Source organism: Asterias amurensis, chromosome 18, assembly GCF_032118995.1.
Source record: "Asterias amurensis chromosome 18, ASM3211899v1".
NCBI classification, from domain to species: domain Eukaryota; kingdom Metazoa; phylum Echinodermata; class Asteroidea; order Forcipulatida; family Asteriidae; genus Asterias; species Asterias amurensis.
In genome coordinates this window covers 16,412,980-16,440,568 of record NC_092665.1, presented here as the reverse complement: position 1 = coordinate 16,440,568, position 27,589 = coordinate 16,412,980, and the positions used below count along the sequence as shown (strand labels likewise).

Below are 27,589 nucleotides of genomic sequence, written 5' to 3'. Positions count from 1 at the left end.
CACCACGTCACAATGTAATATGAAACGGGTATGGTTGCTGATAGTTATATGGAAATACACAAACCAACTACCTCTAAGCCGTAGCCAAGGTGAGCGGCTGTGGCTGGTTGCTGTATTATGTTGAAGTAAAGAATCGGCTATCTTGCGATAGCCACAGCCGAACTCAAGGACTATAGACAAGAACAGCTGATTACACTATTTTAAACTATATTGTCAAGTAACTAAACTACAAGGAAAAATGATGGAGTTAAAATTTTAAAAAGGTTGTATAACAAAGTTAAATTGACTAGAAGAGTGGGACTTGAACCTATACGTTCTGGCACTATACCAACTGAGCTAACAAGGCATTTTGGTAATAGTAGGTCACTGTCTTCTGTTTTAGACGAGATTTTGTTTAAACATTCACTCCAAAGATTCTCTTTTTAAGAAAATTGCCGACTGACCGAAACAATTTTCATTATTATCGTTCAAATCTATATCATGAAACTCTTTACGAATAGATTTTGGATAAAAGCTTAATAGTAAACAATAAAACAATTGCAACGGAAATATTTTGGCCTGACGTTTCTATCTATAGCAGAGTCTTTTCTCGAAGAAAGGAACAGTGGTTAGCCTTCGATAAAAAAAAACTCTGTTTAGGGTCATTATGTCATTGTTTGTTCAAGGTCCTTTTGGTTGGTAAGCAGTTTGATACAGAAAGGGGCCTAATTATATTTTCTCAAAAAGGTGATTATCTTGTACCTTGGTATACAACTCATCTAAAACGTCTGGGCAATGACGTGGTTGGAATCAAAGATGAACAAATACTCGAGAACAAATTACAAACAAAAATCCTCAAAATTATTCGGAAAAAATTCATAATCATTATCGATTTTTCCTTTGAAATTGATCTCTTGTTTGAGGGTTAAATATCGTCGCAAAGTCCCCCGGGGCAAGATGCGCTTCCTGCCCGCCTTATAGCAAGTCGGTAATTCACGGTGAAAATAGCACAGATCAGAACCCTGTGAATCTGCATGATCTACCCACTGATTAGAGATTATGGAATAGCATTGGTTTACTAGCTGTCAAATTTCCATGATATTTTGCAAGATGAAAAGTTGGTGATTATATTATAAAATATATATATATCTTTTTCCAGGATGGCTTCAGCTCTTTGCTTGACCTTTGAAAAGAATTTTGAGCTGGAAGTCAATTTTTAGAAAACGACAACCCTTCCTTATGTTAGACAATCATAAGACCCACATCCATTGCTAGAGGTGACTGTTTTCTACGAAGAAGTAGCCTGGTACGGGGTGAAAAGCAAAGCAGTTCGAAAAAAACACACACAAAACGTCTCAATAAAACCAAGTCTTCTTTTTAAGATCTATTTAATTTTCTACAAGCACTTGAAAATACTATTCATTGCAATTTGTTATAAAAAAAAAATAGCAGAGAAACTATCTGTTAAACTTAACATTGAGACAAAACAAATTTTATGATGATGCTTAGGGTTTTAGAAGCCCAATTGCCAATCACGTCCGAAGTTGTGCGACCATAGTAGTCTAGGTTATGATAAACGCTACTTGGGCAAAATTCTCAGTTGTTTACGGTATAACCAGAAGCACGTGATCAGCCGTCGATTTCACGAAACGCTAAGATTGATCCTATCTCGAGGTAAGACACTTAGGATCAATCTTAAGGTCTGCATGCTACAGTGCACGGTTGGCACTCGTCCTAAGACCTAAGATTAATCTTAAGTTGGGAAGAGTTTGGTGAAATCGACGGCTGGTCCTGTGGCAGATTTTAAGGTACAGAAGAAGAAAAGAAATAAATCGCTAACTGGAAACAGAGGCCATAGTCTTATTTTCAGGTTTCTCTGTTGGTCTGAGAAGTTTATTAATTCTTTACTTGCATTCATCTCGTGGCTAAATTTGTTTTGTACCTTCCCTATGCCAGAGCACAAGCCGGGGTCCAAGCCTTATAACTGAGGTTCCAAATGGGATTAAAGATATTGCCCGTACCTTAATAAAAAATGCTGGCTTCAAAATGAAAGTTTATTTTTATATTTTATGTCATACATTGTTTGTACTTTAACATGATGTTCCGTGTTCCATCATCATTTTGCTATGTTAAAAGTTGCACGAGACGAAATTGACGTCATACTGTTGTGAACCAATGGAAACCACAGGTACATCCGTGTGTGTGACACCGGAACCCCTCCAGCCAATCAGATCATCCGTAACTTAGACGTTTTGCAGCAGCGTGGGCATGAAGAAGAAAAAAAAAGAAAAAAAACCTGCAAGATGTTCATTAAAATGTCGCCTGCGATCACCAAACGTTAACCACTCCATCAGATGCAAAAAACGAAACACGCTGCTTTAGCAATTACGACACGAACTCATTCCTCCGTCCAAGAACAGGCTAGTTATCTTTTGTCCGTGAAGTCGCCGCCCGGGGACTCTTCCTGACAGCAAAAACAACTCACGCACAGTTTTTTTGTTTGTAGTTGCGAGTTGAGGAGGAGCCTAACGTAGTCTCCGCATAAAAACCGCTCCCTCGGCCGTAGCTTCGGTCATTATACACTTTGAGCCAAAGAGAGAAGTTCATTAACTCGGAGTACAGTGATCCAAGCCGTGTATGTCCACCAGATTTGTGTATCAACCATAGCAGATACCAAGAGCAGACGACAACTTTACGGAAAATGGCGGGAACGACTAGCGCAAGAATTTGCGTGCTTTTAGCAATGGTTGCTGTAGTTATATCGACACTCACACGATCAGCTAGCACAATGGAAACGCCTTATTCGGAAGAAGGTAAGAAAGCATCTCAGTCACTTACTCCTTTTCTTTTTACACAATCCTTAATCTTTTTTTGACAATAATTTGATTGAATTTGAAGTGCGCTTTTGTTCAAATAATTTATCAGTGTCACCAAATGGATGTGATTTTTAAATATTGTGTGAAGGGATTTCTGCTTGACCTCACTTGACAAAGATTTATCTTTTACTAGAAACAAGACAAGTCGCGTTTTTGTCTTTTGTTTGGTTACTTGACGGATTTATTGTAAACTGTAGTAGTTTAAAACGGAGCGGCAGTAGGATTCTAAAAAGATGATGATGTGAAAAACCTGACGTTTCGATCAGTGTGCTTTGATCGCCGTCAAATTCATTCCAAAAGTTGTTATTTTGATAGGTACTCGAAACAATAGATCTTATTTTCAATATTCAAAATCATCTTATAAGATTTGATTAAATTAAAAGAAAAATATTTCAGGGGCGTGACGAGTGGCAGCGCTAAACTTTTCATTTTGGCGAAATTTGTCATGAAATTTTCTCCACACCGTGAACGCAGTGTGCAAAACAAAGCCAACCTTTTGATTTTTGTTGGTTCTACAATCTTCATGGTCGGTATTTAAAGTGGACGGTTTAAAACAATTGATTTGCATTCAGATTAGCGTCTTAGGACGACAACCTCCGTCAACAAGTGGCATTGTTTGGATTAGACGGTCATTAGTCTCTCATTTCATCCGACTAATGCCCCCTGGGAATGACTGGTCAATAGAAGCAATTTTACCTAATGAGAGATTCTTTGAGTTTAAGTCTTTAAGCGAGCCTGATGGCTAACTCCTCTATGTGCATTGTGCAAATCAATATTGAACATTTTTTAATTAACCCTGAAAAGATTGTATACTCTGAGTTTTGGTCTTTCTACGCGCTAATTAAACTAATTGTTCAGCTTTTAGAGTTTCATTAATTACCTAAAATCTTTCCACAATTTTGTTTAATTTCTGAGAAACATTTGTGCATTAAAGATATCTTTTGATCACAGAATCACAGAATAAAAAGAGGAGACTTAAAATTCCCTTTGTTCATGTTCAGTGGAGCAATAATTATTCTGTATACCATAAAACCATACGCATAGCTGACTCCACAAAATAACTTTAAGGAAGAACTGACTGATTGATTTACTTATCAAATATTTAAATTTGTGTATAAATTCCATATCCTCATATCAACGCAAATAGGAAAAACATTCAGTCGTCTGCGAAACTTTGTTGAGCCTGTTCAGCTGGGTGAAAAACTTCACCTCAGTGACTTTGTTTAGAAACTCACTTGGTCAAAGAAAACAACAAACCCAAAACAAAAAAGTCATAATGTCGCAGTTGATTTGGGTTTGAACAAAGAAAGGTGACTAATGGTGGATTTGAACCAACACTCTCCGGATAAACGTAATCTACTACTGAACTACCCTATAGCCATATTTACCTCTGAGATAATTTTGATTTAAAATGTGTTTTTAAAACATTGATATCAGCAGACCCTAAGACGAGAATATATCTTCTAAAAGATGTAAAAATGTATTTTTATTTCGTGCAAACAGTGCATTTTCCTTCTGACTGTCGACAACAGATATACCCTGCAAAATGTGTACTGCATAATATGCAATACTCATTTTGCAGTACTCATTTTTTCAGTACTCATTATAGTTCCATTAGCTTCAAAACGTGAAATGAATATAAAGAAAATGTCACAAATTTCAGAGGTACTTAAAAAAGGGCAGTTATGTTTCCTTTTGTTTTTTATTTTTTATACTCCAATGTTTAAGATTTCATTTTAATATGAACATGCAATTGTACTCCTCGTTTATTTTAACAAAAATTAAATATCGATCGAAGTTGCCGACAAAAATGAGTCACGGAGGTAAAGGCACTTGGCGTTTTAAAAAAATCTTTGTAACGCATCCGCAATTCGGCTTTTTGGCCACGATGTTTGCATTTTTCGTACACCAATAATTATTTAGAAAGTTGAAAAGAAAAAAAATCGGAGAAAATTGATGATTTTGTTTTCTTCTGGTTTTTCTACAACTCAGAGAACCTTCCATACGACATGGTTGCAAGACCAGCAGCCACATCCCCCGCGCTATGGCAGAGAAGGACGGTAGACCTCCTACTGGATGCCTTGGTCTTGTTAAGAGAAGACATGGACACGCCCAATGAAGATGACGTACAACGAGTTTCAAAAAGAAAATGTAAGATTAACCACGCCCTTTATAATATTGATGAGGTTTTTAACTAATCCTAAATTAAAGCCGATGGCGTGTGTAAGGAGTTTCTCTTTTAGAGTTGTTTTTAGAAAGTTTCATTACAAACGAAAACCGTTCAGTGTCGCGCAAGGCGCTTTAACGTATATTACTTTCATGCAAGAGGGTATAATGACTGGGACTACGTTTAAACAGCCAATAAAGGATGATCTGAAAAATATAGATATTACAGTTTTCTAACAGCTGCAGTCCATCCAGGAAACATAAAAAATATAACGAGTCTCTTACCTCATGTTAAAACATGGTAAAAATGGGTTTTCTCCAGAACGCTCCAAGCCAAATTTCTAAAAAACGTGGGGTCAGACAAACCCGCGCGACAAAGGAATCATGACGTCAGTGGTGGCTATTTGGTGTGGAAATGCCAAAGCTGAAGAACTGTGTTCAAAACCAATAGGGGAAAATCGTCACTGGCGTCCAGGGTCATTATAATAGATAAGCCGTTTTTGACTCTCGGCTGAAAAATCCGCGCGGCCGGGTGCATTTTTGAAGCGAGATATTTATTACTAAATGCAAATTTTGAGAGTAAAATGGTTATTAACCGTTATCTGCGATGTCTATTTGGCCATAAAAAACGTAATAGTTGACATATTGAGATCATCCTTTATTGGCTCTTTAAATTATGAGTTCTAGGCCTATATAGCACCACATGCAATGGTTTACAAGGTGCTGTGGCGCAGTATGCTGCCGAGTGCCGATCAAACCAGGAACACTGGGGCGAACACCTTCTTTTTTCGATAAGTGTACTGGTTTCTTTTAAAAGAAACTAAATCATAAAAGAAACTGAATCATGAAACGAAATCACGATTAATTAAATATAAAACAAATACTTTGACGAACGAGATAAAAAAAAGACCCGCTCTTTTCTCCCAAGAAACACCGCAATCGTTTCCTTTCAATTACTGCAAGTTGAATCATCTATTTAATTTCCCTTTCATGTATTTCCTCGGGTCATAACATTCAAGTAATAAACTTGAATATTTCTGAGTTATAAGGAAGAGTATTATTTGTGGTGAGGAGAGTAGTCGAGTAGAATTTATAAGAACAGCTTACTAACAAGAATGTACGTATAGGTAACTCAAATTAATAAAGGAACCAGCTCTTTTCAGAGCCACCACTAATCACAAAATAGATTGATTACATGGTCTCACCGAACCTTACTTACTTTGTTCAAACATGCATAGCCTAAGTCTTATATGAATCTAACACCAACTTCCTTTCCATAATATAGATTAAAACCTAATTCTTTCAATATGATGATAATTAAAACAAATGCGCCTGTACGTACGGCACGAGGGCTTTTACCGTTATTAGTCTCCACTACGGTTACAGCTAATTTATCTGAAGGCTGATGTGCGTACAGCGTAATGGGAAACCCTACCGGCAGTAAGATTAAGCGGCTGAATTAAGTCTAATGGAAAGTGGGTCTTGCGTCAGTAGAAATGAAAATTCGAGTGAAAGTTTTGGAGGAAATGCTTTAAAATATTTACAGGCAGTGCTGGAAATAGGATATCTCAAAACATGAACAACAAAAACCGTAGTAAGATCGATTTAATACGAAGAGCTAATACTTATACTGTTTTAGTTTTTTGTTTTTTTTACCAAAATGTAATGGCAAAATGGAAAATGAAAATCATCATTTCCGGTTTCGGCTTCTTTCATTTTAAATCTCCCGATAAAGTATTGTTAGCAAATAGTGTTTTTTTTTTTATTGCTAGATTTTCCCTTTATTCTGTAAGTTATTGGCAATGCTGATGACATTTTCTCTTGAGAGCGCAGGCAAAAACATGTTTTGAATCAAGCTAAAGTGCATTAGGTTGTTGGACTACAGTTAATGCTTACGCTCTTTGAATCAAGATAATGTACGTTAAATGGGAATCGCAGAGAGATTACGTGGATGCGTTTCACCGACGGATTCTCTTGGGTGACCTTATTGGATGACTTATGTTTCGCAGGAACTTTTAGTTTACAGAATTATAAATATGGTATATAATTAGTTTAAATTAAACTTTAAAATATGCATGCAGGTTAAACACAGAGACATATTTCATTGAGCTGCTCAAGCAGATATTGGTGTTTAAAATGTTTCTGCTTATCAAATATAAGCAGGAAACCATAGCAAATGGTGTTTACGTTGTATTTTGGCTGATAACCATATTCTGGTATCTGCTTGTGTTAATTTTCTTCCTGTGGCCAACACACGCATACACGTTCACAACGACTAGTCTAATGTTGATGATAATATTATTTCACAATAGTGGAAATTAGTTTCATGACATTTTGACGCTTGACAAGAAGCTGCATAGCTTGGAGACATTTCTACACTCCTTCCTTCTTGTCTATCGTGACGATCTGATGACATCTTTAATCAAAATGGACAATTTGGTTTCGATTCAAAGACGTGGAAGGATAAAGGTCACATGGGTGCCTTTGGCCAATCACGTAACCCATCCGTCAGTCTTTAACTTGTCCCGGGTTTAGATTTTGATTTACACGTTGAAGCTCGTATCTCGCATCATGTGTTTAGGTCTCATCGTTGAATAGTGAGAGTGGAAAATTATTCTTGTTTATTGATTTGGATCACCATAAAATTGTTAGTTTTGATGCAAACATTATTTTATATTTCATGTGGCACGCCAATTATAGTAGGCATATATAGCTTGCTTTATTATCACATTATACACAAACATATTCAGCGAAATGCATTTTGGTTTGAGTTTCTAAAAGCACAAAATACACACCAAAACTTACTTACGCAATAAAAACCCCAAGGACACAATTCCTTACAACCACATTCAAACGTTTACTTTATTACTTACGAACCAGATAACGCACAACCGTAATTATTTCCGTAATTATGGAGAACGGGATTATAACGTATGGAGAGAATACCGTTTTGTTGTGTAACGGTACGCGTAAATTGTACAATGCAAAAATAATTAACCTCTATTAACTCTTTCATAAAACCAACAATGTATATTGTTCTCGTTCTGCACTAAAATTGTTTGTTTACTATAAAAAGTAAAGGCCTATATATAGTTTTGATAAAGAAAAAACTTGTTACATTGCTGGGAAGGAAAGTACCGATAAAAAAGGGAAACAAAAAGAAATGGTTGTCACCCATCACGCATGCTGTCATGTGAATCGCGGTAAAAAAATACTACCGGAAATATTTCACTTTACGTAAACTTACAGAATGTTCAAATCACTTCTCTCTGTCGAATGTTGTTGGAGATTGATAACTGGATGTTCGTCAAAGTCTTAGCCCGTAAAAGGAGTTATGTAAAACAATATGAATATAATATTTCTTGAAAACAACCAGTCTTTATAAGACATGAACGCAAACATTAGTTCATTTTCTAATATTATGAACATTATAAAAAAACTCCATCACAATAAATACAAATTAATAGGTGCCATACTAACATAATAATTATTTCTAACACAAAGTTGATTGGTTGGCCCCATATACCAGCTTCTTTCGTCAACAACTCTTTGAATAAGAAAAGAAAATCTCACTATACCCAGAAATTTAATTACGAATGTAACATACAAAACCGCCTTCTTTCGCGAAAAGGAAATTTTAGATCTAAGGAATTCACCCCGTGATATGTTTTTACTACAAAATACCCCACGGATATTTCGCGCCTTATTTTAACGTCTGCTCAACCGCGCTCGTTTCATTCACCATCGAAGAAAGAACAACATTTACAGATCCTTAGGGTTGTTGGACATTCTTTATTTGTCCGACCCCAATTTCTTTGTTACTTCCGATAACTCCAGGGGCTTCTGAGGTTTATCCTGATCCAAATGCTGTAATGATAACTTGGGGGTTGGCACACTTTTTTATGATACTCGACATTTATTACTTTGGCTTGACATGGGAGTCGCTTGACACGTTTGCTCAAATAAAATGTTTTAAAAAAAGTTTCCTTAAATCCACCTTGACGTGTCTAGGGAAGTGCAACTGGGATTCAACTAGAAGTGAAGTTACTATTCCTTAAGATTCCACATAAAAGATATCCTCAAGCGCGCTGTAAAGGCACTGGACACCTTTGGCAATATTGTCAAAGACCAGTATTCTCACTTGATGTATTCCAACATGCATAAAATACTAAGTCCGTGAACATTTGGTTCAATTTGTCATCGAATTTGCAAAAAAATAATGAAGTAAAAACACCCTTATTGCACTACTTGGTGTGCTTTCGGATGTATAATAAAAGGCTTTAGCTGAAGTCTTTTTAAATATAAGTTGAGTGAGAATTTACCTCTTTTGAAGTTCTTTTTCCAGTGACTCAAGTATTCAATTATTCAACAATTATTAAGAATATTAAACACGGTGAAATAAATATTTTTGGGGGATGTAATCGGATCATTTGGAACTTTCAAAAGTCTGAAGTAGGGGATCGGTTTCGTGTTGACGTGGGTGGGTTGGTGTGTAGTCTCCCAGACAAGCCGTCTTTGCGGCTATGGATAAATCGATAGGTGATTAAAAGAGCGGGTATTGGGTTTGCGTCGAGTCGTGTCTATTTCAACATAGACTGTACTTTCGTCTCGTCTGCATTTACGGTGAAGAAAGTGTTTTAAAGATACAGTTTAGCTTAGATGATTTTTATTAAAGGACCATCTGGTAATGATCATACCACTTATAACTGTTTTTTTAATGTCGTGGCTGAGCGGTCTAGACTTCGAATCCTGGGCCTGGTTAGTCGCGACACTTGTGTCATTGAGCATGGCATTTTATCATAATTGCTTCTCTCCACCAAGGAGTACAAAATAATGAATATTGGTGAGAGCTGGGGAGTAAACTGCGATGGACTGGCATCCTGTCCAGGGGGAATAGAAATGTTCTCAGTTGTAATTGCCAATGGAACCAGACATGAACTCCAGCCATGTTTCAAATATTTTTACCGTAAAATTCAGAAATATTTTGTTTTCACGGGAGTCAATTTTCTCAAGGACAAACTAAATAATCGAGAGTAAAAAAAAAGTAAAGAACTTTACAATCAAACTTGTGCATACACATAATTAATAGTTGTCTGCTCATTCATATGCTTAGGAGAAGTCTAGAAGAGTAAAATAAATAGCTTTTAAGTTTGTAAAAAACATTGTTCATAAACAAAAACAAATAAAATATTGTTTAAAAAAATGATACATTAGCTAGCATTCACACTAAGACCAACAGCGTATACTGATTGAAACGTCGAGAATCTCACCACCAATAGTTCTTTCAGAAACACCTCTCCTCCGAAAGATAACATTATTACCCGTAAAAGTAATCAAGTTAACCCTATAATTCTGTTTTACCAAATCTGTGTAAAGCACTGTATCTAAGAACTTTCCCCAGAGTCACGTGAAAAATATCCTCAGGCATAACTCGGGTGGAAATCGAACCCTCTTTATTATACCCAGAGAACCGTCTAACCAGACAAAGGACTCGGGAAAAACACCGAATACAGGGCTTGATACTAGTCGATATAGGGGTAAAACATCTTTTATCCCCAATGCAAATTTAATATACTTTAAAAGTTTCCTACACGATCGTTCAATTGCTCTATTTTTTTTTTCAGTTTGTACAAAAGTGAAAGAAGGCCTTTTTACCTAATTTGTTCTTTCTCTGTCTCCTTTTTCAAATCCAGCACACTTTCTGTTCTGGAGGACACCCGTATTTGACAAAGGACAAGGATCTCAGAAAAGAAGCATTTGAGAACCACAAATCAAGTGACTCTCGACAACATCACGATTCAACTAAACATAGTCGTGTAAGGATACTACGCCTTTGGCTATGGCCACGGCTTACTACAGTGAACAGCCGTAGCCAGAGGTGTTTAAATTCATATACACGGATAGCGGACAACATTTGGGGTTATTTTCTTGCCGTACTTGGGCAAGCAAATGGCGACCGAAGTAACAATAATCTTGCTGGTTTGAGAAAGGTTTAGCCTGGTGAGAGTTTTCTTCTTCTTTTTCAAACCGTAGTTTCAGAAACGCTCGAAGTAATTACGTCTTAAACGACGTCATCAAAGTTACTCGCACACTAACACTTATTTTAAGTAGATTCAGCGAGTTGCACTATGTACAGTGGTTGCAAGATTTTCCTGCCCCCCCCCCCCCAATAATTCCTAAAAACAATTGCACTGCAGTAAAGGTCCTTGCAAAGGACAATTTTTTAGAAGGTGTTAAATTCAGAATGTGAACCCTGGTAATTGTGTCTATTCCCAACCCCTTTCCCTCTTCCATAAAATGTCATCGCCTTTCTAGTACTTTGATCTAGATAACGACCTTCCAAATGAGTTCAAAAAATCGAAGATCAAAACTGTCCTTAAAAGAAAAACGATTGGTAACTGCTAGGTGTTTATAATAAAATGTGCATTCGCCTTGCAGTTGACATTAAAACAACACAAATGTCAAAACGAGCATTATTTGATTTAGAGAAAAACTCAACTTTTAGCCAAGTTTAGATTGTAAAATGCATCCTTTAGCCAATTGTAGTTTTCGGTGCTAACTCCAGACTTCGTCCTCTAGCATTGTTAGTTTTGTTTCTTTAGCACCTTACCAGTGTAGGCCTACTCATCCAAAGATTAATTATTGCTGTAAATATTATTCATCCGCATTCGGCTTCCCACTTGTTTGCATAAATGAATAAATAATTAGTTAAGCACAGCCCACTGGCATGGTGAGGTGCATGTTTAGTTGTAAAGTTATACTGGCATTGTATAACAGGCAAACTGTTCACAAAGTATATAGCGATATGTTACGTTTGATCTCCGTGACGTCACCACAGGCTTCTTGCTAATAAAGGGTATGAGTCTTTAATGACAATTACATCTCGTCGGCCATTTTGAATTTGCTTGGATCGCAGGTTTATATTTGTGGGCGAGGCCAGAGGAAAAACTATCATTTCGAGACGGCCCATCATAGTAGCATCCCCAATACGACCAATTAGGTGACGTCGTCTAAAACTGAGTAATTAAAGTTAGAGATATCCAGTGTAAATAATTCTAAAATAAAAAGGCCGGATAATAACTAATAATAAATCGTAAAGGGTGGATTTCGGTTCAAGCCAATACGCAAGAGGCTTCTACGTGATTGAAAACATAAAACATAAAACAGCAGTTGTGTGAAACCATGTGTTCACTCACTGTCAACTTCATTTTGTTGGTTTTTGCTCGAGTTCTTAAGATTGTTAAACCACAAGTCTGGTGAGATGATATAAATAACTTATAATTATGAATTATATAAGATTTGGGCATACACATTATCCCTACAAAGTCGTCGATGTTCTTTTATTTGACAATTTTTCTGGTCAACATCATTGTTTAGTACCATTATTAAAGCAATTAGGTTTATATTAAAGACAGGCATATTCAAATAAATTAATTGTGTCTGAGGTTTTTATTATTATCTAAAAAAAAATATCCCAAGACAAACCAAACAAAATTACAAAGAAGATTGTACCAATACCCCCTTGGTAATAAAGGATCTGACTACGACACCTCGTCGGCCAATTAGAATCTGCTTTGATCACGAGTTTAAATAATAATATTAAATACGTAATTAGAACTACAAAACGATTAGGATTGGCCGCCGATTCTTTCAAATTTAATAATTGATTTATGTCAAAAAGTAAGTTTTAAAAGATTCGTCTCAGTACAGAGTGATAAGTACTTTTAAGTACTAACCCTTTCTTGAACCGTTTTAAAAAACGATTCAAGATTTCAAGGCATGGTTAATGCCAAGGCCCAGCTAATAAGCTGCAATCGACGAAGACAAAACCTAAAGTGTCTCTAGAATTTAAAACACACTTTAAAATCCTCGCCATTAAAACTGCCACGGTATAGTACTATTCAATATCGCAATACGTGTGCATTTAGAGCACGCGCAATGTTCAAATACAGGTTTTAACCGCACGTGCGCGCACAGCTGTGCTGGAAGATTTTACCTGAGATGTTGAAGACGCCTGGGGAAATATGAAAGAGGTATAAAGACTAAAGCCTCCAGTCTCGCAGAACCAACCAAACACAATCCGATGAAATTCAATCGTAACCTGTTGAAATGGATACCACAATTCATGGCTTAGATGTTCGATCGTGGCACCTAAGTGACCGACGCGTGACTTCACATAAAGTCACAGTTTACCGGTTTCGCCCTTGACTGGTCTGCCGTCATGTGTCGTGGGGTAATTTAGGAGTCGGTTTGTGCTTGGGGCTTTTGAGGTCCGGGGATCGTTTTTCCTTGGTAGGCATACAATAGAGAGAGGATTCCACGACAAAGGTTTTTTTTTTTGTTCAAAGCAATAACAATTTGCAGGATGACCGACTGATATCCAAAGGCCGGAGTCGAGTACTTGGGCTTCCTCTGTTATATAAAGAACGGACTTCTGTTTGTGTTTTGAGGACCCGATCTCTCTGCTGACCGTACATTGCTATAGCCTTTAGTCAAGGCGCAAGCACGAAAAAAGACTAGCGCGAGCGGCGAAGGTGTGCGTGCCATCCGGTGTGCCGCGTTCGCCTTGACTAAAGGCTAACATTGGCAAATGGGTGGTGTTCGTAATGTATCAATGGCCGCCATATTGCCATTCTGATTATAAAATGCCTACAATAGCAATCAATGATAGGCAGTGAAAAGTATTGCTTAACAGAAACCGGTTACAGCCAAAGATACATGGTTACATTTTGTGACTGTGTGCTGTGCCCCACCCATTTTTGACAATTGTCTCACATGTTGTAGACGGGAAGTTCTGCAGAAGCATCATAATTGCAATTTAATATAGACCCTGACCACAATCAATGAATACAACACCATTATTTTGCCTTTTAAACTAAGAAAATTAAATTCATTTTATTTCAATTACGCCATTAAGATTTCAGATGTTAAAGTGACAGCAAAATGCACAAATCAGATAACATACTGAATACTAGAGAGCACTGGTCGAAACGTCGCGGAAACACCATTGATTGCTCCGAAAACCACACCTCCTAACCATCCTTTTGCTTTTTAGAATTGGGACCCCGGAAAGGCACTGTACACGTTTGGTAGTTACTCACAATAAATGAGCAATGGAGAGTTGTTGTAAGTGTAAAACATTGTGAGAAATGACTCGCTATGAAGTAAATAACGTAAAGTTTTTGAGAGAGATAGTTTCGCACTAAAGTATTTGAATCTGAGAAAGACTTCAGGCCTGTAGCCTTTATCATACATGTGAGAGCACACCTACTGAAACAAGGTGTTGTTCTTTCATTATTTTCTTTCAATTTCGATGACCAATATAGAGCCCAAATTTGCACAGGTTTGTTATTTTATGCATAGGGGCCTATGTTGGGATACACCAAGTGAGAATACTGGTCTTTTTGACAAAGAACCAAAGGTGTCCAGTGCCTTTAGAAAGATAGCAACAGTTACCGACATCTTTATCTTGCAATCAGGAAGATTGTTTTCATATCAGGGAGATATTATTAAAATTTCATTCAACATAAACAGTGAAAATATTTCCATAATCAGATAGATTTTCAGATTTGATAATCAGAACATGGAAATAGCAGAATCAGGGAGAATTTGCAGCTTTTAAAGACAGTGGACACTATTGGTAATTACTCAAAATATTTGTTAGCAAAAAACCTTTCTTGGTAACGAGTAAAGGGGAGAGGTTGATGGTATAAAACACTGTGAGAAACGGCTCCCTCTGAAGTACCATAGTTTTCGAGAAAGAAGTAGTTTTCCACGAATTTGATTTCGGGACCTCAGATTTAGAACTTGAGGTCTCGAAATCAACCATCTAAACGCACACAACTTCGTGTGACAGGGGTGTTTTTATTCTTTCTTTATTATCTCGCACCTTCGATGACCGATTGAGCTCAAATTTTTCACAGGTTTGTTATTTTATGCATATGTTGAGATACACCAATTGTGAAGGCTCGTCTTTGCCAATTACCAACAGAGTCCACTGCCTTTAAACAGGGTACCGACCACATACAGTATGATGCATTTTGGCTCGCAACAAATGTCTATAGAGCATTGTTTGTACACTGCTTTAAAATGTGACTCGCTCTTTTATCTCAAATGTATACCAACATCACTGATACAAACAAAAAACGTTATTCATAAAATAGGTTTAAAATTTGCTCCACAGTTTATGCTCCTTTCTAAATTCAATTTTTTTTTCATATGATTTAACAAAATTTACAAAAATAATATAATATGCAGAAAAAAATGCTATTACATTTATAATAGTTCTTTTAACAGTTGGTAAATCTCATAATATGCAGCAATTTTTTTCTTTATTAACAAAATTTAAAGAGTTCATGTTTTGTATTTTGTTTCTATATTTTTGTTTTTACTTGTTTAAAATCCCACGCGTCATAGATGCATACTTTACAAAAGGGAAAAAATGGCTGATAAGAACGACGTAGTTCAAGGCATTGGCTTTAAATAATCATTAAACGGTTGGTCCTCAATCCAATTTACCACAAGATCTTTTTTGTTCTGTCACTAATTGAGTAATTTCAATTCAAGTTTTCACCAAAACAAGTTCACCCTTTTCCCCTCAAAATATTTTGGATTTTCTATTTTTCAAATAATGGTGAAAGCCTTTTCTGAGTAGCTAAACTAGCAAAAAAAAGAGATGTCCTTGAAAAAAATGCATTAATTAATACCATTATCATAAATAAATGTAAAGGCACAGTACAAAATAATTACAAATATAAAAGCATTAGATGCATGTATTTAATCGGCATGAACTATAAAAAGGAATCTGTATGAACTTTGACACGACGTCTTCTAGAGTGCTGTACACGCTACTTCTTGTATACCGTGAACAAGAACAGTTGGGGGCAGGTCAAAGGTCAGTGCATCTAGATGTCGCATGTAATCAGCTTGCTGAGTGGAATCTGTTGGAGGTAGCGGTAAGTAACAGAAGTTGACAGCGGTGTTCTTTGAGTAATTCTTGATCATCGTGTTGACTTCTTGGATGTAAGTATCTGAGACCTGGGAGTAAACCAACTGGGCGTGGCCGTGGTCGCTGCTAGCACCCATGTCATCCTTCATAACGGCAAACGGCTGGATGTTGCTGTTGCTGACCATGATGATTGTGGCCTTGATGCGCAACTCGTTTAGAAACTTCTCCATTTTCTCTTGTCTGTGCTTGCTGATGGAGCTGTCATCATCGGCACCATTGCACAGGAACACTCGTAGTAAGGTGTGCTTCTTCCAGACACGGACCATATGGAGGACGCAGGCAAGCTGTAATAGGAAGATACACGCCGTATCCAGGTACCCGCTGGTCTCCGGCTTGAAGAAGTTGATGGGCCAGATGTTGATGAACGCCAGGGTCTTGCTAGCAGCGATGGCATCCCGGTCAAACTTACTGAAGTAACGCATGAGGCAGACGTTCTTCCTCAATCGGATGCTGTCGCTGATGATCATAACATATTCCTCGACGGACAGTCTGTTTGGACTATTGAACTGTCTGACGGGCTCAAAGGCATTCAACGGATCTCCTCTCTCTTCCTCAATGCCTGAATCCTCCGTTCCGTATATGTTGCCATGGTTATTCGTCACTTTGCATTTATTGAATGAATCTTTGGATGGGCAGCTGTCGTAGAAACCTAGAATTATTGTATTTGGTTTCATACCTACAAGAAAAATAAAACAAATTTATTAACTAGAGGAAGCGTTAAACTGTTCTGTCTTTTTGACAGCCACAAAATATCAGATTTCCCTTTATTTTCAAAATAGTTTTCCATAAAATTATTACTTAACAGAAATTCAGCTTTCTCCTTACCTCCAAGTCCTGAAATCCTCATGAGATGTTGAGCTCCTTCCCGAATCGTTGGAGCGAGAGTCAGTTCAGTAAATGCTTTGACTTTAAGTTTCTCTACTAGGACGATCCATGCTGGGTATTCCTTCTGGACAGGATCGGAGTAACCATCATCCAAAACACCTTCAAGAAAAGTTGTAAGGATAAGTTATTGTTAATAGTTCACAAGTAGAGGTTCTAAATAGTTCACAAGTAGAGGTTCTAAATAAATGTTGAATAGCTTCTAAATAGTTTATTTATTTATTTCTTCGTTACCCTGGGGAAACCTCTCAGTAAAACACTGTTTTTCAGAGATGCCAAGCAACTACAAACACATCAAAATTTTAAAATTGTACTTTAAAATATAAAAAATATATTTATAAAAACTAAATGGTTAAGAGCATTATTTAAAATAGAAAAACAGCAAAATTTAAATAAAGACTACGGACATACGACAACAGCGCAAAATCTTTACAACAAGCAAATATAGAAAAAAGAAAAATCTGGGCCAGCCAGGAATAGCACCACATGCCCCACCTATTTAATGTTTCCAATTTGTGTACTGTACTTTAAAACTAGCTTAAGTACATGGCAAGTGATTATTTAGTGTTCAACCTAGTTTCTGAACAGTTTCAAAATAGTTTTGGAAAAGTTTATAAACCGTTTTTGACGAATTTCAAATTGGTTTCAACACAGCTTTTGAATTGTCTTTGAAAAGTTTCAAAATAGTTTCAAAATAGTTTCCAAAATATAGTTTCTGAACACTTTCCAAGTAGCTTACAAACATGTTCAAAATGGTATCAACAAAAAAATCACAACAATTTTTAAACAATTTTTAAACAGCTTATAGGGCCAGTAACTTAAAACAAAATTGTATAACACCTGCTAGAGCATTGCAATACACATAGGATTTAAACTGCCTCTAATAGTGTGCTAGCTTGGTGGTTTCGTGGTAAGCTATCTGCTCTAGCAAAACAATGGTCATGGGTTTGAATCCCAACCGAGTGATATGCCTTAGGATTTTTTCACAGAACTCAGAAAAGTACAGTATTGGGTAAAAACAAACAATATTTAAATATCCAGATATATTGAATGAAAGCATGAAACATGACAAACGCACTCATAAATATAAAAAAACATTGAACTTCAAACAATTTATATTTTTAAAGTTAATTAGGCTTCACAAAATGCCAAAATATTTCATGAATTAGTTCTTTTTCTGACCTCGTTTGACGTGACCCAGAATATACAATCCACTCTTCTTCATGTCGTTGACGAATCTGATGAGTTCACAGCACGAACGAGGATTCGCAACTAGCAGGAGCATCTGAGGGCGCCAGAACTTGACGTGATCTTTTCTGACATCAAGACGTAGTAAATATTTACGAACCTGCCGAGAAGAAAAAGGAAATATTTTAACCCAACAAATTTGAGTTGTTTACCATGGTCCTTTGTTTATTTGTTTATGACTTGATTGATTTCAGATAGTTTGGGTTTGAACAAAGAAAAATTGACAGCAACAGGACTAGAACCAATGACCTCCAGATTAACAAACCGATTTGATTTCCAGACACAGATAACTGCCTCTAGCTACCAGGCAATCTCAGTGGTCTAATTGGTAAGACACTGCAGTTGAACATGAACACTAGAACATGAAGAACTGCAAAGGTCGTGGGTTCGAATCTCACCCAAGTAATATGCCTGTGATTTTGTTCACAAAGCGACTGATGAAAGTACTGAGTATTGACCCAATTCACGTCACGTCATCATCAGAATAACCTGGTCAATGTCACCGTGGGTTATTCACAATGGTGAGCGTGTGATGTGCGTACAAGTGGTCAATACAACGCTAACACTCATCGGTGTAAGGGTGAAACTGAAATTAATAAAAAATTCCACTCACTTGATGAAAGATGAGCGCCTGTGTGATGTAACCCCAGTCCGATTCACTGATGCGGAACGAGATGATGATGAAGAGGAGGATGAAGACAACGATGCTGATGGATGCCCAGAGTGGATTGATGAGGAACATCATGACCAGACAACAGACGATCCCAAGAAGTGATGTGTGCCATGAGAAGTACGTGAAGGACGGCCTGGAGAAGGTGGGATGGGCAAGAAGCAAAACAGTCAACATCAAGGAACTTTTTGGAACGATGGTTCTGGTGTTGGGTTTGTTTTCAGAACTGGTTTATGGTCTAGGTTTGCTCTGGTTAAGGATCAAGGTTTGGATGTACATACGTCCTCATTCACAGTACATTGTAGTTTAAAGCCCGTTAATGACCTAGTTTACTCCCTACATACATACATCTTCCCTCACAGTGAGCCCTGCCAGTGGGTAGCAATTATGCCACCGGCAAAAACTTAATCTATAAAGGGTATATAAACCCCTTAAAGCTAACCCTAATTGAGTAGAGAATACTTTTAACTATCAAAATATCAGAATAATTTTTTTTTACAAACCACTTTACCTAAAGTTCGGGGCTGATGCAACATGCATGGCCATACAAGCCAAGTTGGTGGCCGTGTAAGACAGCAAGAAGAAAACGGTGACCAAGGGAGCGATGGTGTTCAATGATCCCATCAATAGAACAAGCTGTTTAGGAAAGATAAATTATCACAAAATATTTGTAACTATTTAAGTATTCTTCAGATGAGGTTATAATCACAACTACCAAGCAAGTAGATACATACATGGTGTTACAGCAATACCAAATACCCAAGTTATTTAAAAATAGTTCATACTATTAATTTGTTAAAAACAATACTGTGCGTTGGTTTTACAAACCTGGACAAGAAACCAAGAGACAAGAACTGCAACAATAGGATTACCATCCTTTGTGATTCCTTTGTGTACTGGCAGAAGAATAACACCTTGAAAAACGAGAACGTCAGAAAAGAAAATAGTTGGTAATTTTTTTTTAGTTGATCATACTGTCAAATACTAATCAGTAATCATTAACAAAATTTATCACAGCGATTTTTGTTTCAGTTTTAGATGTTTGTTTCAGATGTGGGAGAACTATTCCAGGGGGAAACCCAAGCAGTCAGGTAGGGATTGAAAACTCAATCCACATAGTGCCCCCGGTAAGATTCGACCAGGGTCCTAGAGGTGGAAGGCAAGGAAAGATACCAATAGGCCGACCCCCACCTTTTACACAGTTGTTCCACCATATAGAACCTGTAAATATTATGTTTTAGTCAACTCAGAGGAAGTTGTTATTAACACCAAATCCTCTTGCTGAGCAGCTGTCAACAAATATCCCAAAATGCATAATTTGAGATCCACCAAGTGAGAAGACTGATCTTTGACAATTACTAATAGTGTCCAGGGTCTTTAATGAACTTACCGAATACAGCATCCTTAGCGATGGCTTGGAGGACTCGAGATGCTCCAATGAGAGTCGTAAGAGCGGCTGATAAAGAGACTACTAGGATTCCGACTACCACACCCGGTGGAAAGATATTAATCTGCTGCAGAAAGCCGTAAGAATTCTGTAGAAGTTCTCTGAATATGAACAAGAGTTAAGGAGAACTTTAGCCAACAAACTTTCTTTCCAAAAAAAAAGTGAAACACAATGCAGAATTTTAAACAAGGAAACTTAGTTTGGAAACAATTACCCTTAGTTTCGGTTGCGCCTCGGAATAAGTTTAGTCTTAGATAGATGGCGCTTTATAAGTTTTAATTATTATTATTATTAAATTATTAACAACCAAAATCAGCTGTTGCGGTTTTTTGGGTCAGGTTTTCACCTAGTTTTCTCAAAAATTATATATTTTTAGTAGAATTATATTATTATTTTTTTTTTTGTGGTATGAACTTCCAAATAAGTAGGCTTTCAGATTGAAATTAAGCAATTATGTTGTTTATCCTTACCAATTCTTTACGATACCTTAAACATTTCAATCAGAATGAACTACTGTCATAAAAAAGCAGAACAACAACAAGAAGAACAACAAGAAAAATCTAGAGATGGGCGAATCTTAGTCTTACCTTGAGCAGGTTGCGCTAACGAGGAACGCTACTACGGCGTAAATCAATCCAGTAAAGAGACAAGCTCCTAGAGTACCTCTCGGGATCGCTCTACCTGGGTTCTTCAACTCACCTATAAACATTTCAACAGATTTTTTGTCAACAAAATGCTGATTTTTTTGTCAACATAATTATGATAATAATGTATTAAAATCACTAGAGAAAGTTCCAGCTGAGTGTCAACTTGAAAAAATGGCAAAAACTGTCACGCCATTTTAACGCCAAATCCACTCAAACAAGGTACTAACTACATCTCTGACGGTCAACTGCAGCATACAAGAACAGACACCAACCCTAAGAAATTTGAGAAACATGAACTCATTTTCTGATAAATAAGCGATCAGAACTTGAGTCCAATACCCTTGACTGAATGGACGTGCAACACCACAAAGCACTCCAGGGGTAAGACCTGGGCCTAATTTCATAAGGGCTAAGCAAAAAATAAGCCACAACAATGAAAACTTAATGTAATTTTGGCTGGTAAAGTGTTTCTGCTCAGCAGTACTATTCTGTGCTTAGCAAGTATGTGTGTTTACAGGCTTTATGAAATTGGCCCCCAGCTGGTCAAACATCTACAGACATGACAGAAGCATCTGTAAATTCAGGACAAAAAAAACTTAACTCTAACTTTTTCAAAACTATCAGGGGCACAATCGGCTTTACTGACCCGACATATTGGCTCCAGCCATGATTCCTGTGCATCCATTGAACAACACGGCAAACACTACAAGGAAATTCACGTCCTTGCCTGTCGTATAGTCAGGGATAATGTCCTCTGGGGAAACTGAAAGAGAAAGTGAAATGTTTATATGAGATGGTAATCTGAGTTGGCATCCTCCACAAACAAAATCCAGAGCCTGATTGAGAGAGTTATGGGAACTTGCAATTAGAAGTCACTTTGTGTCCAAAAAACACATGTGTGTATAAAAGGCGCCAGACTACTCTGCCAATTTGGTTGTAAGGCAACTGGTCCAAAAATGGCCTCCAGCTACCACATCATCAAAGAAAACTGGTCCCTCTTTGTCACAACTCTCTCAATACATAGCTCTCACCTCTGACGACGTCATGTACCATAACATCTATAAACCGAGACTAGTGGTGTCGCATTTAAATCCTTAAAGTATTGGCATACTCACCGTACAGATTGCTCTTTAGCGTAGTCAAGTTGAAGCCGGTATACGAAGCGTTATGCGTCACATTATGGATCGGGTTGTTGTGCGGGATCGGCATATCCCCTGCTGGCTTGGTGAAGAAACTCACAATCACCGTTACGAGTGTTGCCATGACAACCAAGAAGATGAGGAAGGAGGTACGGGCAAACATCCCGGCTCCGATGAGGCAGACGCTGAGACAGAAGAAGAGGACGATAGAGGAGTACAAAAGTGTCCACCAATAGTCGATAGGAAGTCCGCTCTGTCCGTGAATGAGAAGTGCTCCTGTGAAAACAAAATCAACGTAAATCAAAGTCTTTGGTTTAGAAGCAAATACAAGGTGCCAGACAAAATAATCTGAAACTCGGCGTCTCCATGATGACCAGTCTAGAGCACCAGATCCTAGTTGACTGGTATTCTAATCAAACAGATTGTGGATTGCCATGACACTTGAATTAAAGATCCAAGCTTGATGCAGTCTGACAATCAGGTAGCCACATCCTTAAGAAGTCAGGACATCATCCCAATTTATAATTAATAATTACTATTTTTCCAGTTAGCTTTGCAGAAACTTCTGACCTAAAATCTTACCTCCAGTTCCAAAGTTATCAATAATAGCCTCTACAAAGCCGATGCAATAAAGCGCTGAGGAGAATACGTTAGCGATGAAGAACATGAATCCAATACTTCCTCCGAATTCTGGTCCTAAAGCTCTGCTGATCATAACTGATGAACTCAAATTAAGGTCAATATTCGGTACAAAGAAATAATTTCCACCAAAAAAATATGCATCTGACTTTTTTTTTTAGGTAAGGGTTTAGATACTGGCAATAACTGAAGAAAAGAATCTGCGTAACAAAACAAAAACACAGTTGACCTTTTTTTAAATGTATCTTATTTCAAGATTTACAATAAGTTGGAACCGGGTAAAATTAAGTCCATAAAAATTGTTTTTCCCCTGATATATTTCTATGGCTGTTCAAAATACAAGGAAACAGTTTCAAGGAAGATTTTTACATTAAATTGAATTGTTCTCTTTTTTATCTCACTTCAGCAAGAAAAGTTTGGCAATGCATGAAAGGTTAGAAAGTGGGTCAATGTGGGTTTGATTGGAAGCCATTGTGTGTCATTTTCATTTTATTTATTTTTTAAGGTTTTTATCAACATAAGCTTATAACCCCAGATAAGAACCCGACTTCTGAGTTCATGGACAACAACAATCACTTGAATTGAAGAATAAATAATCAATGCAATGTCTGAATCAAAAAGGTCGTTTAAATACAGGTTGCATAAAGAGTCTTGCTTCCTGCCTTAATCCTTAGCAACTAAATACCGAATTTTCAGACTGGTACCTGTTGAATAATTGTTTACATGATAATTTATGACCGATCGATGAAAATTATCTCAAGTAGGACGGACTTTGGTAGCGGCTAGCTCAGAGAACAAACTCTGATCTCTTATCTTTATACCAGTAGTGGTGATTGGGTCAAAGGTCGATCAGGATCATGGTATTGTTTACATCATCATGTGATACAGGTTGCATTGTTCACAATCTGGGCCCATTACATACAGCTGCTTGCAGACAACTTTGTTTACAAGTTCTGTGCTTAGCAACTATTAGCAGGATACCAATCAGAATCGCTGCATGTGAATTCTTAGCCCAAAATAGCACTACAAAAATGGATTCTCGACTCCAATGACAGGAAATTCCCTCTTGCAAACTAATGAAAGTTTCCCAAAGGAAATCGCAACTCATTTTTTTCTACACTACACAGTGTATTAGTGTAGTGTAGTGAACCTGAGTTGCAATTCACAGAAACATCCTTTGGGAAACTACACTGTATGTGCACTGAAATACAAAACTACAGGTTTGGACACAAATAATATGGGTTATTTCTTTCTCCCTTTGGTGAAGTGATTTACTTCCTGAAGAACAGTTAAAGACTTTTTAAGGAGAATTAAAGACAAATTCTGAGAAATCTTCAGTGCCTTAAAGGATACAGTATGCTCCTCCTCCTTCGATGGCTCCGTTGGTGGAAATTGCACAGATGGAGAGAACAGTGAGCAAGACGATGAAATAACCCAAAGCAAACATACCCAGAGACTGTAACAAGCCGCTCTCACCGATAGCGTAACCTGAGAGAGACAGACGTTTAACGTTTTAAAAGTATCGCTAATAGGAATTATGAACTATAAAGCTGATGGAGTAGCAAAATGACAAGCCAGCTGCGTCCAATTTCATGGTTCTGCTTACTGTCAATGTCTGTGCTTACGATCCAATCACCAATCTTTGCTTACAGGGCAGGTGCCAAATTTCTGCACTAGCTATGTTAGCGGAGAACGTAATTGTAAGCCAAATCAAACATTCACTGTTAACCTGTGAAATATGCTTTCATGTAAGCGCGGAATTCCCTGCTTCAGTAAGCACCAATTCTTTGCTTACAGTATAAGAAGAGCCATGAAGTTGGGCCCTTGTCCTGCTGGCCAGTCAATGAAAGGGCAAACCATGGAATCCCATCGTGGTTTTGGGATTTTTTTCAACCAGAGACGGACTGAGTAAGCTACAGGTGTTTATCACAAATAGTGAAGGGTAAATGAAACTCAAAAAAAATAAAAAATAAAAAATACACTCTAAAAAAAAAAAAAAAATTGTAATATTTCTTAATTCTTGTTGCTTTCAGAATTGTAAATTTTTTGACTACCAAACTAATACTCCAACATTTATAAGGGGACAGATGTTTTATTTCTAAAAAATACTAAGACATGCCACTTACCGACTCTCAAAAACAAGATTACGCTGAACATGGATAGCACACATGGCACAAAAACGCCGAAGAATGTTGTTAGATGACGAGTAGATCCAGCGCCATGAACTTCATGGCTGCCATCATTGTCCGGTACCTCGATGCTGTGATCTTGGCTGTCCAATCGATACCTTAGGAGTGGTGATTTTTCATTCATGCCGGCTCGCTGCATGTCTGTTTCTTTTTTTAACCACAGCGTCAGCCTAAAATGGAAAAAGGGGAGAGGAACATTGTTAAGGCTGTTTGAGAATGTAGGTTGAAAATAGTTGGAATGACCGTACCTCTAGTCAGAGAATCAATGAACAGATGAAGAACGAGAATCTTAATCCCAACTGAAACCCACTTGACTGTGGTTCCATATGCTGGGATAAAAGCTTATAAAAATGGAGATTGATGTAATCAAATTATTCAACTGACCAAAGCTAAATTTAGGGCGAAAAAAGTGGCCTGGCCCTGTGTGTACCTTTCGAGAGAGCTTGAACTCGAGTGACTGCTGCATGTCGTTTGAATCTGCGTTGAATTATTTTTATTCATGTTCAGAATGATGCTCTTAGTCTTTCTAATTCTAGTTAATATTTGTCCAAGACCAAGTAGTATCAATCGCCATGTGTTGTTTTCAATAATAAATAATTATGATGATGAAACAGAAACTCGATTTAGGCGAATGGCTGTGTTGTTGAATGAATGAAACTTTGAACTTGAAGAAAGCTGACTCAGTCCACACTTTGTTTGCAGTCTGTAGTGTAGTATTTTTTAAGTAATGACAATGTGTGTAAATAATGGAAAAGTGTGATGTAAATATTCGTGTTTTAACTACCATGAACTCCCAAACTAAAGTCAACACACAACATGCCAGCTTAACAATTTCATATCATTAAAAAAGTTGTAAACCCAAAAGAATAACGATACAGGTAAAACCAACTCCAAGGGCATGGCCAATATGCAAGGAAGACCGTATGTCGATTGAGATTTTTGAGTAGGGGGCCGAAGGCTGGCATACATAAATTAACCCTTACCTTTTACTGTTTCCTCCTTTGCTTTCACTTTCGTTTATGCTACTCATTATTATCGGAAACAGTCACAGAAATCAATTCTTGACATTGTCATCTCAACTCAACGAACGTCAAATAATTCAGGGACGAATTTTGTCAGACCACACACCGCCTGTGTCACCCTTACGTGACCTTAAAACAAGCTCGACCCCAAGGGTGTTTTTAATTTGCCAAGCTATTCCTAGCGCTATGTGTTCGACGATTTACTAACCATACGAACGAGGTTGATAATTGGCAGTGCGTACGTGTATTTGATTTGCGCGCGCAAGCTACTGATGGCTATCACTTGAATTGTTTAATTTTCCAGTCCATTTTCTAGCGCATTGTCACATGAAATTAAGAACTAAGTTCGTGTTTAACCTTTTACAACATCCCTAGAAATTGGTTTTACTGAAAGCAAGTCGGCAAAATACTGCACTCTAGCTTTGTCGCGCAAGTTCCAAATTTACGCGAGCAAACACGGCACCGCGCAATACAATCGGTTTATTATCAGGTGACCCTGGTCTCATGACATCATCATGTGACGAAGAATAGCTCGCGGCTGTTGTATGTTTTTCCTCCTTGGTTGGTTTTGGCGGTCAGCCATAGCCTTGCTCAAGGCAGTCGAATTATTCACTCCGAAAAAAGACCGCCGCTGTATAAAAACCCACCCGTATTCACTGTGCGTAAAACCCACCCGTATTCACTGTGCGTAAAACCCACCCGTATTCACTGTGCGTAACATCGCACGACACGATGCCCCCGTACACTATCCGCATGCGGAGGCCGTGACGGCCTCCGCATGCGGTTAGTGGTGTACGAGTGCGATGACTTGTGTGAACAGTATTCGTGCGATGTGACAGTGTTTATACGGGTGGGTCATTCGGTGTGATCGCACACACCATGCACAGGGTATACGGCGGGTGGGTTTACAGCTGCGTCTTTTCGGAGCGAATAATGCGACTGCCTTGAGCAAGGCTAGGTCAGCCAGAGCATACATGGCCACTGCCTTCAACCTGAGTTCAAAGTCCTCAAAGTGATTTTCAAGGCCATAACACCATGGTTAATTTGTACTTTTTGTTGGTGGCTGACTGTTCATTTTTCGGGATTGGCAGATTGTTTCCCATTAAAACCCTAATACTTCAATAGCCTAGGGATTTTTTATTTTATTTTTATTTTTTAGAACTGATGGCTATTTGAATGTCAATAACATAAAATGTAGGGTCACCATAAAAAAATTACCTAGCAACTTTTAAGTTACCTTCTCTGCTATTATTATACACTATTTATTAAAAGTTGGGCACAAGTGCCTATTTGAGCCCTTCTTAATCCAATAATCAACTTTGAAAAAATATATTTTCCATAAAAAGAAGAAGAAAAAATATTGGTTTTTAACCTCTTCACAGCTGACCTTTTGACAGATTTATATGGGGCATGTTGTTAGAGTTACGCCGTTCCAGTATGGAACGCTGGTTTGACTGCAAAACAAGTTGATGTTTTAGAGCGGGTTCAGAAGCGTACACTTAGAATTATTCTTGGGGCTGCATATAGCATCTGACGTCACACTTCATACCTGGGCATCATTGAAAGCTTCGCTTTCATAATTATCTTGAATTCGTTCATCCTCTTTCAAGAAAGGACGTGAAACAAATCAAATTTTGAAATACGTAGAAATAAAAAAAATTAACCGCATGATCACCG

General features: G+C 37.6%; 2 protein-coding genes across 2 annotated transcripts; one reads left to right on the top strand and one right to left on the bottom strand.

Annotated features, from left to right (window-relative positions):
• The first annotated feature begins 2,538 nt into the window (after positions 1–2,538).
• Positions 2,539–12,469, top strand: LOC139950642 (uncharacterized). The gene is made up of 3 exons (XM_071949423.1): positions 2,539–2,792; positions 4,848–5,006; positions 10,715–12,469. Exons 1-3 carry the CDS (start codon positions 2,681–2,683, stop codon positions 10,780–10,782), a joined length of 339 nt encoding a protein of 112 aa, XP_071805524.1. The 5' UTR covers positions 2,539–2,680; the 3' UTR covers positions 10,783–12,469.
• A 1,399-nt stretch (positions 12,470–13,868) lies between these two features.
• Positions 13,869–26,046, bottom strand: LOC139950762 (solute carrier family 12 member 9-like). Its single transcript, XM_071949562.1, has 14 exons — positions 25,874–26,046; positions 24,828–25,060; positions 24,055–24,189; positions 22,645–22,779; positions 22,039–22,338; positions 21,570–21,686; positions 20,864–20,975; positions 20,220–20,377; positions 19,658–19,743; positions 19,341–19,465; positions 18,773–18,965; positions 18,094–18,259; positions 16,855–17,013; positions 13,869–16,705 (listed from the first exon to the last, which is right to left on the bottom strand). Exons 1-14 carry the CDS (start codon positions 25,918–25,920, stop codon positions 15,852–15,854), a joined length of 2,820 nt encoding a protein of 939 aa, XP_071805663.1. The 5' UTR covers positions 25,921–26,046; the 3' UTR covers positions 13,869–15,851.
• Positions 26,047–27,589: the final 1,543 nt, after the last annotated feature.

What these genes read in the sequence shown, in the direction of transcription:
- LOC139950762 (XM_071949562.1), bottom strand. Translation starts at nt 25,920, where the DNA reads ATGAGTAGCATAAACGAAAGTGAAAGCAAAGGAGGAAACAGTAAAAG. An exon ending in GCTAAAGAGCAATCTGTACG is followed by an intron (nt 21,687 to 22,038) that starts GTGAGTATGCCA and finishes TTTCTCTTTCAG; the next exon opens with TTTCCCCAGAGGACATTATC. An exon ending in GCATCAGCCCCGAACTTTAG is followed by an intron (nt 18,966 to 19,340) that starts GTAAAGTGGTTT and finishes CACCTTCTCCAG; the next exon opens with GCCGTCCTTCACGTACTTCT.
- LOC139950642 (XM_071949423.1), top strand. Translation starts at nt 2,681, where the DNA reads ATGGCGGGAACGACTAGCGCAAGAATTTGCGTGCTTTTAGCAATGGTT. An exon ending in AACGCCTTATTCGGAAGAAG is followed by an intron (nt 2,793 to 4,847) that starts GTAAGAAAGCAT and finishes TCTACAACTCAG; the next exon opens with AGAACCTTCCATACGACATG. An exon ending in ACGAGTTTCAAAAAGAAAAT is followed by an intron (nt 5,007 to 10,714) that starts GTAAGATTAACC and finishes TTTCAAATCCAG; the next exon opens with CACACTTTCTGTTCTGGAGG.